General features: G+C 56.4%; 2 protein-coding genes across 2 annotated transcripts; one reads left to right on the top strand and one right to left on the bottom strand.

Moving 5' to 3' along the window:
- The first annotated feature begins 481 nt into the window (after positions 1–481).
- On the top strand, positions 482–3,186 carry LOC128977842 (T-cell surface glycoprotein CD3 gamma chain-like). The gene is made up of 5 exons (XM_054395528.1): positions 482–554; positions 1,047–1,256; positions 1,865–1,996; positions 2,734–2,777; positions 3,124–3,186. Exons 1-5 carry the CDS (start codon positions 482–484, stop codon positions 3,184–3,186), a joined length of 522 nt encoding a protein of 173 aa, XP_054251503.1.
- Positions 3,187–5,338: 2,152 nt separating this feature from the next.
- Positions 5,339–10,560, bottom strand: LOC128977843 (T-cell surface glycoprotein CD3 epsilon chain). Its single transcript, XM_054395529.1, has 6 exons — positions 10,512–10,560; positions 8,373–8,393; positions 6,951–7,160; positions 6,175–6,327; positions 5,668–5,714; positions 5,339–5,395 (listed from the first exon to the last, which is right to left on the bottom strand). The coding sequence occupies exons 1-6, from the start codon at positions 10,558–10,560 to the stop codon at positions 5,339–5,341; spliced, it is 537 nt and encodes a 178-aa protein (XP_054251504.1).
- Positions 10,561–11,352: the final 792 nt, after the last annotated feature.

The following is an 11,352-nucleotide window of genomic DNA, read 5'->3' as shown; positions in this document are numbered from 1 at the left end:
CAGAGGGACCCGTGGGTGCTGGTGGTCCATGGCTGTGAGGAGACCAGTGGTTGCTGGCGGAACGCTGGATGCTGGAGGTTCTTCGGCGGCTGCTGCGGGTTGATAGCTGTGAGGAGACCCTTGGAGGCTGCATGGCTGTAGGGGGACCCGTGGGTGCTGTGGGGTTTCGTGGCTGCGAGAGCACCCTTGGCTGGGGGCAGACCATTAGATGCTGGGGGGGACCCTTGACTGCAGGGAGGCTGCTGGAGGACCCCCGACCTCAGCCCCTGCTGTCCTTGTCCTCCTCTGCCTTCCCGTGGGCGTTATGGCTGGGGCTGGGGCGAGAAGGCAGGGCTAAAGCACCCGAGGCATCACCCCGCTGCTGGGGAAGGGAGGGAGGCTCCAGCCCCCAGCATCCGGTACCCGACGGAGAGCTCGGGGTGGGTGGCGGTGAGGAGCTCTCTCCACCGAGCAGGGCGAAGAGCCGGCACCGCTTTGTGCCATGTGGAGGGGGAGAGCCGTGGGCACCTGGGTGCTCCTCGCCAGCCTGGCCGTGGCCAGCTGGGGTGTCCGAGGTAAGTCCCCGGGGTGCCAGTTGGTGTCGGCAGCCGTGCCCGGGGGGCACTCACCGTGGTCCCTGCACTACCACCGGTGTGGCTTACACCGCAGGTGTCTGCGTGGGGCTGGGGGTGGCTGGGAAGCATCTCCCGTGGCTTGGGGGGCTTGGAATGGTGGTACCTTGATGGAAGGTTTGTGTTGGTGATGGAACTTGAGTGGCTTGGTGCAGTGGTGCATGAGGACAGGATTGCTCTGCTGGCTTCACCTCTCCTAGCCCAGTGCTGTGGCAGTCTGGAGCTCTGTGTGCCACCAGTTGAGCACTGGGCTGCTTCTCTGCTGCCCACCCTGCTTTCTGGGCAGTTGTTTTGTGTGTGATGTCCTTTCCACTGCTCGGGGACAGCTTCCTGGGATGCTCTCTACAGCACTCATCCCCCTGAGTGGGACTCTCAGGATTGAGCACTCAGCTGTGAAGCTCTCTGCCCTCCTTTTTCTTGTCTTTCTTTTTACAGGACAGAAGGTAATTGTGAAAGAGATCAGTGGGAAGGTGTTCCTGGAGTGTGAAACAAAGAAAGGGAGTGAAATCACATGGCTGAAAGATCAGGAGAAGAAGGGGAATGAAACCCTGCTGGAGTTGGGGACGGCTCACAGCGACCCCAGAGGCAGATATGCCTGCGAAGCAAACGGCAAGAGAAGCCTCTACCTGCAACTGCACTACCGAAGTAAGTGCTGCAGAGCTGCTTCCCAGAGCCAGAACTGCTCAGAGCTTGGAGTTCCTCTCCTGTGAATCCAGGCTGGAAGAGTTGGGGCTGTTCAGCCTGCAGAGGAGATGGCTCCATGGAGATCTGAGAGGTGCATCGCAATATCTGAAGGAGACCTCCAGGAAGGCTGGGGAGGGACTGCTCAGAAGGGCTTGGAGTGATAGGAAGAGGAGCAGTGGTCTGAGACTGGAGCAGGACAGAGTTAGGCTGGACATCAGGAGGAAGTTCTGCACAGTGAGGGTGTGGAGACACTGGCACAGGCTGCCCAGGGCTGTGGTTGAGGTCCTGTCCCTGGAGACATTCAGGATCAGCCTTGCTGTGTCCCTGTGCAGCCTGCTCTGGCTGGAGCTGTCCCTGCTGCCTGCAGGGGGTTGGCCAAGATGCCCTTGGAGGCTCCCTCCCAGCCCAATGCCATCTGTGAGCTCTCCCTCTGGACTGGCAGAGCTGGCTGAGCACTTTGGGCTCAGAGTGGCCCTGCCTGCAGGGGGCAGGTGTCAGAGGGGCAGGGCCCTGCTTTCAGTGTCTTGCCTTGCCCCACTTTCAGTGTCTGTCTCCTTTTGGGCTTCCAGTGTGCCAGAACTGCATCGAGGTGGACGCTGCTACCATCTCTGGGATCGTGGTGGCAGATGTTGTGGCCACCCTCTTCCTGGCAGTCGCTGTGTATTGCATCTCTGGCCAGGACAGGAGGCTTGTGTCTCGAGGTGAGAGCCCTGCTCGCTGCCCAGGGCTGGGGATGGCAGATGCCTGGGTGCCTGGGGAGGAGCAGGAGGCACCAGTACAGGCCAGGGGTCTTCCTGCTGGGAATAAAGAAATATCTGAGGGGTGGCTGTCAGGATGGTGGTGCCCAGTAATAGGACAAGGAAAAAGGGATGCAAGCTGGAGCCCAGGAGGTTCCACCTCAACATGAGGAGAAACTTCTTTGGTGTGAGGGTGCTGGAGCCCTGGAACAGGCTGTCCAGAGAGGTTGTGGAGTCTGCTTCTCTGGAGACTTTCAAGCTCCACCTGGATGTGATCCTGTGTGAACTGCCTTGGGTGCTCCTGCTCTGGCAGGGGGACTGGACTGGATGATCTCTGGAGGTCCCTTCCAACCCCTGCCATTCTAATTCTGTGTGGCACCTAGGGGCTTTCCATCCCTGCCCACACAGCCCAGTCACTGCAGGCAGCAGCCAGCACAGTGTGCCTGGGGTAGGTGACTGTGAGGACTCCCTGCACCCTTCCTGCCCCTAGCTCAGCTTCTCAGGGGAAGGCAGAGAATGCAAAAAGGTCACCAAAGCATCACCCCAAGGACAGCAGCTGGGCACACAGAGACATCTGAGGCCTTGCAAGGGCTTTCTCCCCTGAGCACTTGAAGGCAGGGGGCTGAAAGCAGTTCAGCTGCTTGGGTTGGATTGCAAACGTTCATAACACTGATCCTTGACCACCTTCTCCCTTCCTTTAGCTTCTGACAGGCAGAACCTGATTGCCAACGAGCAGCTGTACCAGGTGAGTGTGGGCACACAGGGGTGGGCACCTCTGGGGGGTGCTGGCTGGGTGTTGGGACCAGTATGGCCATGCTGACAGGGCTGCTGGGGGGCTACTCAGTGCCTTGTGGCACTGAGCTGCCTTGGGGACTGCAGGCTGCTGGGGTAGTCGCAGCATCTCCTGAGCCACCCAGGGGGTGGGCAAGCTCACCTGCCCCCTGCCTCTTATTCTGGGGGGTTGTTGAGCTCTGGGGTGAGGGGGAGGGAAGAAAAGCTTGGCAAAGAGAGGGCTGGGCCAGCTTCCCCTGCCCCCTCTCTCCAGGGCTGGCAGACCCAGCTGCAGCTCCTCTCCCCTCTGTTTCCTGCAGCCCCTTGGTGAGCGAGCTGAGGGACAGTACAGCCAGCTGGCATCTGCCAAGGCACGCAGGTGAGGTGTGAAGAGGCTGGGCCCTGGGACTCCTTCCCACCAGAATGCCCAGGAGCACCAGGACCCTGCCCTGGCACTGCTGTTGGAAGCTCACAGCTGGCAGCAGCACCTCTGCAAGCTCCTTGCCAGGATGTGCTGCCTGTAGCCCTCTGCTCTTCCCTCTCGCCCCTCTGTGTTCCTCTCATTAAAGATGAGCCTGTCCCATGCTCTCCCTGCCGGTGTCTTGAGGTCCAGGAGCTGTGCAGTTGCTGGGGAAGGTGCAGGCTGGATGCCACCTGCCTGGATGCCTGCAGAGCTGTAAGGCTCCCTCTGTCTGTGCCACCTCTCTGTGCCAGGATCTAAGTGGCACCCGGGTCCATTGCTGAAGCTGAGGATGGGGGAGCTTGTGAAGGGAGAGGGCTGCTGCCCCTGGCACTGCCAGAGTCTCATTTAACTCCTCTTCCAGAGTGGGGAGTGGGGTCTCCAGGGGTCTGGGTGCCTCATTGCCCTGGGCAGAGCTGGGGGGCTGGCAGGAAGGAGGGCAGGATGCTGCTTCCCCTGCTTGTGCAGGGCCTGGCATTGGGTTCCTCCCAGGAGCAGGACAGTGTCTGGGTGTTTTTTAATGCTCTAACCTGTTCCAGGGGAGGGTGAGCCTGCTATGGCCACTGCAGTAGGCATATGCCAGCATCTGGTCTCCAAAGCCACCTTGGGTAGGACCTGTCAATAAAAGTGGCCAGCAGCCTGCCAGCTTCATGGCACCTTTGTCACCATCAGATCTCAAAGCAATGAGCAAAGGTAGCTAACCACACCCAAAGGGCAGGAGAAACCAGGAGCCAGAGGGCTTGGGTCTGCCCTGCACAAATCAAAGAGCCTGCAGAGGCAACAACTCCTCTGTTTGTGAAGCTCCTCAGCACCTCCCCCTTGGGGGGCCAAAGGAGCTCCTGTAGGGCAGCCTAGCACAGAGGCAAAGAGCTGCTGCCACTGGGTGGGCACTGATGCCACTGAGATAAGGAGAGTGTGGGCTGGCACTGCTTGGGGCACACAGGAGGCAAACAAGCAGCCCCAGAGGTGGTGGCAGGAAGCATCAGGGTGTAGCTTGAAGTCAGGTTTAGATCAGAGTGAGCCAAGCTTCTCCCATCCCACTCGTGGCCCTGGGCTGTGAGCAGGCATCCCTGGAGCAGAGCTGCTCTGCAGAGGCTGAGAAGGTGACCCAGGGTGGGTTTAGAGCTGCTGGGGGTTGGCAGCCTTCAGAGCTGGCAAGCTGCTGGGTGCTTAGTGCCTTGTATGGCACTCCCAGCTGTGCTGCCTTTGAAACCACATCCTGCAGGGTAAGCAGAGCACTCTGAAGCCATGAACCTGCTGGGGCTTCAGCTCCCCATGTTGAAACTCAGGGGTGAAACCACCCCCAGCCCCCATCGCTGCTGCTGTTTCCTTTCTGCAGAGCTGTTGCTCTGAAACCCAACAGAACTGTGGCTCACTCAGCCCACGATGGGCCAGAAACCTTCCCAGGCAGCACAGCCTCTCTTGGACCTTTTGCAGATCCATTGCTGCTGCTTTGGAAACCAAAGCATTTAGGATCAGGCAGATTTAATCTCTAGCTGTTGAGTGCAGGGCACCTCAGCTCTTTCTCTTGCCCCCAGACCCACACCCAGCTCCTCTTGCCCCTACTCTCCTAGGCCTGGCAGTGCATTTTTGTGTCCCCCCAACCCTGGCACAGTCTGCTCCTGCCCCTCACTCCCCAGCTGGGCTGCTGCAAGGTGAGTCAGCACAGAGCTGCTGTGCCAGCTTCAGCTTCCACCAGACCCACAGAAGCTCTCCCCCTGTCTGAGACTGCTCCTGACCTGAGAACTTCACAAACCCAAAACTGTTTAAGAGACAAAACCACAGAGGAAATCATCTCCAGAGCAGAGCTGGGGGTGCTGGCTGTCATTTTATTACTGTTAGAGTCTTGAAATGTGTAGGAGAGACTCAAAGCAGACAAGTCAGAGATCAGAGGATGTTAGGGACCTCTGGAGATCGTCGAGTCCAACCCCCCTGCCAGAGCAGAAAATCTGCCACCTTGCTAGCAGAACTCACCCCCACATGCCTTCTGGCAGGGCATGCAGAGAGCCCCTGCTGAGCTGGGCAGCAGCTCCTGGCCCCTGGGTGCTGTTTGCCAGGTGTCCTGCGTGGGCAGCTCAGAAGCCCCTGGCCTGCAGCCCTGCGTACACCTCCCGCTGCCCCTTCCGGATGGGCTGTGGGAGCAGCACAGAGGTCAGCCTGGGAAGCCACACTTGGCCTTGCATCACACACAAACCCCAGGAGCAGACCACACCAGAGAGCTGGGGCAGGGCTGCAGGGCTGCATCCTGCTCCCCACCCCTGCAGCAGCACCAGGAGAGGAGGCTCCATCCCACCCTCACCACCCCTCTGGGCTCGGAGGGGAGCTGGGTGCTGCAGATTCCCAGCTCCTGCTTCTGCCTCCCCAGCCCCCCAAGGGAGAGGGGAAAAGTGCAGCTGTTCCTTACCTCATAGTCTGGGTTGGGGACAGGGGGAGGACGCTGCATCTTCTGACCTGCAAGACAGGCAGCCAGAGGTCACCCTTGGGGATGGCCCAAACAGCACAGCATGAGGGACTTCCACGGGGGGCATCCCCAAGTACTGCACACCAGGGGCTTGTGATGGGATGAGAGGCAATAGATTGAGGCTTGGGGAGGGCAGATTGAGACTGGAGATGAAGAAGAGATTCTTGACAGTTGGGAGACACTGGAACAGGTTGTGGCTACCCCCTCCCTGGAGGTGTTCAAGGCCAGGCTGGATGAGGTCTTGAGCAACCTGGGCTGGTGGGAGGTGTCCCTGCCCATGGCAAGGGGTTAGAACAGGATAATCTTCAAGGTCCCTTCCAACCCAAACCATTCTAGGGATCGATGGGGAGGTCTTGGAGGGAACAGAGGATGCTTCATCACTCAGCTGGGGCAGATGTTCAGTGTTTGGTGGACATCACAGGGAGCAGAGTCACCTGGGACAGCTCTTACCTCGTTGCCGGCTGCCAGCGCTGCTGCTGGTTCTCCCCTTCCTGTCTTTGCTGAAGTAATAGACCAGGATCAGCACTCCAAGAGTGATGAGGAGATCTGCAGTGATGATCCCTGTCACTGCCAAGGCATCCAGCTCCTCACAGTTGGTGCACACTGCCAGGAGGAGAGGTGGAGATGCTGAGAGGCAGGCACCCTTCCTTCCCAGCCTAGCAGAAGAGATGCAGCTGTGGGTGGGAAGGAGAAAACAGCAAACAGAAGGAAGGGAACAGCACAGACCCAGACAGGGGGCTGGGGTGTGCAGCCTCCTTCCCTACCTTCTGCTCTTTGCATGGTGCAAAACACCTCCCAGACCACCCCCTCCCACCCTCTGCCTGTGCTGAATGCAGGGCAGCTGCCAAAAGCTCAAAGGGTTCAGAGGCTTCAATCCCTCTGTCAGGGCTGGGGGAAACTCCTCCTGGCTGCTGGGTCACACAAAGCAGGCTGTGTGCTCCAGGTGTCCACTCTGCAAGGTAAGAAAAGCCTCTGGCCTTTGTGACAGACACTTGGAGCAGGGCAGAAGCTGTGCAAAACAAGAGGGAGATGGAGGAACCATTGACATGCAACCAGCAGGAGGGGGAGGGGGGGTTCCTTTTGCCAAAAACGTCCTCCTGGGCTCTTTGACTGCCCTCACAGAGCAGGAAGGACCTCAGCAGCCCAGCACCCTGAGAATCAGCTCTCAGCTCCTAATGTCTGTCCCTGAAGGTGTGCAGCCCATCAGCAGAGTGCTCTTCACTCACCTCTGGCATTCAGGTACATTGCATACTTCTGAGCACCTGAGGCACAAGTCACGTTGACAGGAGAGCTGTCATGGTTCTCTATGGTGTACTTCCCCCCAGTTACAGCTGCTTTTGTCCCAGATAGCTCCCAGCTTGTTGACTCTTCATCCAAGGGACAGGTGATTGTCACTGTGGTTCCAGAAATCTCCACCAGGAATTCCTCGTTGGAATCTGGGACAAGGAGAAGGGAAAGCAGCATCAGCAACAGCTTCTGAGCAGCCCTCCCTGCCCACCCTTCAACCCACCGTGGTGGTTTGCTCTGCAAAATCCTGGATTGCATTGAGTCATGGCTGCTACAGGGACAGGCTGAGGGAGCTGGGGATGTTCAGCCTGGAGAAAAGAAGGCTCCAGGGAGACCTCAGAGCAACCTTCCAGTACCTGAAGGGGCTCCAAGAAGGCTGCAGAGGGACTGCCCCCAAAGGCCTGCAGGGACAGGACCAGGGGCAATGGTTTGGAATGGGAGCAGAGCAGATTGAGATTGGATGTGAGGAGCAAGTTCTGCAGCAGGAGGCTGCTGGAACACTGCAACAGGTTGCCCAGGGAGGTGGTTGAGTTCCCATCCCTGCAGATATTCAAGGTGAGGCTGGACATGGCTCTGGGCAAGCTGATCCAGTGGAGGATGTCCCTGCTGCCTGCAGGGGGTTGGACTGGATGCCCTTTGGAGGTCCCTTCCAGCCCAGCCCATTCCAGGATCCTATGTAAATTCCCTCTGTCTGTGTGTCCTGCAGCCATCCTTTAGTTTTTCCTCACTGATTCTCTCCAAGTGCCCTCAGGGAGTGCTCAGCTCCGTGTCACAGAGCCTGGCTGCCTGCTAGTCACCCCTGTGCTTGCTGGGCCCTGCAAATGCAGACCACTAGCAGTAATCAGAGGCAAACTGTAGCTGTTTTTCCCCCTGATCCATGATGACAATAGCAACTAACAAACAGGAAAGTTTTTCCTCCTGAAATCCTGCTTGGGCTCCAAGATTTCTGTCTCCCCTGGGAGGCTGTTGCAGTCTTTATGTTGTGCTAAATAATGAAGAGTGCTGGCAAGTGGCACTTACCTTCCTGTGCTTCATTATCACCTGCAAAGGAGAGAGGGAGAAGTGTTAAGAAATCAGCTCACAGGTCCCTTCCTGCTGGTTGCTGTTGGACAAGGGCCAGCCCTGCTCAGGGAGCAGCAGCAATAATTAGGGACAATTGATGCCAGCTCAGTTTTATCAGTGGCAATTAATCAACAGCAACACTTTGCCCCTTGTAGAATTCAGATCTTTTCTGTCTGACTTGAAAAGGTTTGGTCCTTGGGGTCCCTTCCAACCTGGCACTCTGAGTGTCTTTAACTCCTCCTCTGTGAGGTTCTTTTTACCACACCAAAGGGTTAAGGATGCAGGTGAAATGCACTTACCCTCCTGAGCCATGCTGCCAGCTACAAAAGAAAGAATAATCAGTGTTAATTGATTTAATCAGTGTTAATTGATTTAGCCACTGGGCTGCACCAACAGGAGTGTGGACAGCAGGGGAAAAGAGGTGATTCTGCCCCCTCTGCTCTGGTGAGACCTCCCCTGGAGTGCTATGTTCACCTCTGGGGCCCCCAAAACAAGAGGGACAAGGAAAGGGTCCAGAGGAGGCCACAGAGATGATCAGAGGGCTGGAGAACCTCTCCAGTGGGGACAGGCTGGGAGAGTTGGGGTTGTTCAGCCTGGAGAAGAGAAGGCTCCAGGGAGACCTTAGAGCTGCATTTCAAGATCTGAAGGGGACCTGCAGAAGGCTGGGGAGGGACTGTTCAGAAGGGCTTGGAGTGATAGGACAAGGAGCAATGGTTTGAAAGTGGAGCAGGACAGAGTTAGGTTGGCCATCAGGAGGAAATTCTGCACAGTGAGGGTGGTGAGACACTGGCACAGGCTGCCCAGGGATGTGGTTGAGGTCCCATCCCTGGAGACATTCAGGATCAGCCTGGATGTGTCCCTGTGCAGCCTGCTCTGGTTGGAGCTGTCCCCTGCTGCCTGCAGGGGGGTGGCCAAGATGCCCTTGGAGGCTCCCTTCCAGCCCAATGCAACCTGTGAATCGTGAACTTTTCCCACTCCAAGGTTGTCTTTTCTGGCCTCAGCAGCTTGAAAGAGATGTTTAGATGCCTCTGGCTGTGCTGAAAGCATGAGAAGCATGCTGGTAGCTGGGACAGGATGTTGATTTCAAACAAAGCCCTGTCCTCTGGAAGCCATTTTTAAGAGAGAATGACATTTTCCCATCATTTCTGAGCCAGCTTAGCATAGGCAAGCTGCACACTCCACAACTGGGGTTTGTTGTCATGGGCCTAAGGCTGCTGGAAAACTCCTGCCTGGTGCCTGCAAGGTAAGGGTGCTGGAAAAATCATTCCTGGTGCCTGCAAGGTAAGGGTGCTGGAAAACTCCTGCCTGGTGCCTTCAAGCTAAGGGTCCTGGAAAACTCCTGCCTGGTGCCTGCAAGCTGAGCTCCCTGCAGCGTTTCTGGTTCCTTTGTTTATTCCCTCCTGTGTTTTAAGTTGGTTTGGACTTCAGAAGCACTCACTCTGGAAAGCTGTTGGATGGCAAATCCAAGCACCTGCCCTCTGCATGAGTGGATTCACTGGAGGACAGAGCCCTGGTGCTTGGTTTAGTTCCCTAAAGCAGTTTGTCTGAGTGATTTTTCTCTCTTGGAGGACACAAGGAGCTCTGCTGAAGTCTTTGGATCTGGGGTAGTACAGAAACAGTTCTCAGAGAAATCATTTGGATAGACAACTGTTAGAAACATGGAAAGCTTTCACAAAACCCAGTCTGAATCAGCCTTGTGATTGGCTTGAAAGACTTTTGTTGGTAGAAGCAAATAAAGGAAGGACCTCAGTGCTGTTGTCCCAGCCCAGGTGTCAGAATGCTCAGTTTGAAATTCCGCTTGGCTGGAGCAAAGGTGACCTGATCCTTGATGGGAGAGGGATTTAAATGTGGCTAACCCCAAGGTTTTCAACCTCCTCAAACCAACAGCAGTTGGTGTTTGCAGCACCTTGGCAGAGAAGCCTTCTGGAAGCATCTTTTCATTGCCTTTCAAGCTCATCTCTCATAGTTAGCAGCTCCTTGAGAGTCTTGACAGATAACTCTGCCCTTCATCCCCAACCAGCTCTCTAAATGCTGCTGCTCAGCTCAGCCTGCTGGGAACTGGCACCACTCCCACCCTGTTACAGTCAGGCTGAAGTTATTTCCCCACCATCACAAAATGAGGCAAGAAAAGTCCACAGCCAAAAAAAAAAAACCCACATGTGGAAGGACCATTATGGGCTGCAGAAAGCACTGCATCAGGTTCCAGCCCTGCTGCATGAAGCTTGGAGCCCAAGTGTCCTGGGGAAGCAGCTAGAGCACTAGGGAGCTTGGGGTTTTCTTTTTCTCTCTAGCCTGAGAGGGTTGGAGCAGCAGCTCCTCAGGCAGGTAGGTGCCAGCTGCAGGACCATGTGGCTTGCAGGTACTTTGCAAATCCAGCCCCACACACCCCTGGGTTTTGTCCTGGGGCAGCCACCCTCCTGCTCCCCTGCACTACTCACCCAGACACAGCAGGAGTCCCAGGAGAGGCAAGGACCTCTCCAGCCTCATCCTCACGTTGCTCCTTCTCTTGCTCTTCTCTACCACATCAGATTGGCACCACCAAGGGAAAGAGGAATGAAGATGTTGGCTCCTCAAGTTCTCACAAGAAAGAGGCCCAAGGCTTTCCCCCAGCACTGTGCAAAGCAGCACAGTGAGCAGTGCTGGGGAGACTCACTGCTCACTGTTTCCAGTGAAACCTGCAAGCAGCCAAGAAAGCCACAGAACACGTCTGACAAAGTGAGCACATGCCAGGAAGTGTGGAGGCTCTAAACCTCTTCATGGAACGTCACTCACAGCAAGTGGTGGCTGCTCTGCACCAGCCCAGCCCAGCTCGAGCCTCAGAAGATCTGCCCTAGGAGCAGCAGGAGAGCCTGGATTAGATTTGCTTTCCAACAGCTTCTCAAAGAGGCTTTGAAGTAGAAACTACTGCAAGCAATAGGAGGGAATGAACAAAGGAGCCAGAAATGGAACCAGCTGAGCTTCTAGAGGCACTGTAGAGCCAGCAGAGCTCAGCCTGCAAGTGCCAGGCTGTAAAGTCCACACTTTCAGTCAGCCTCTGCCCTGAAGGTGATGCTCTGCTCCCAACAGGCACTCCAGGACATGCTGTCCCACCACGCTGCCTACAAGAGCAATTCCACATTTTCACCAATTGCACCCACAATAAAACCTCCTTTATTTCTTCCTAGCAGCCCTCCAAAAAGGTAAAGGTTTGGGGAAGGCTGAGGCTGTTTTTGGAGAGAGCTGCCAAAAGCAGGAGGGAGCAGAGTGTAGCAAAGAGATCCCGAAAACCTGAGCCATGCA

The sequence above is a fragment of the Indicator indicator genome, chromosome 34 (genome assembly GCF_027791375.1).
Source record: "Indicator indicator isolate 239-I01 chromosome 34, UM_Iind_1.1, whole genome shotgun sequence".
NCBI classification, from domain to species: domain Eukaryota; kingdom Metazoa; phylum Chordata; class Aves; order Piciformes; family Indicatoridae; genus Indicator; species Indicator indicator.
The sequence above is the reverse complement of the archived record's forward strand: the minus strand, read 5'-3'. Positions and strand labels throughout refer to the sequence as shown.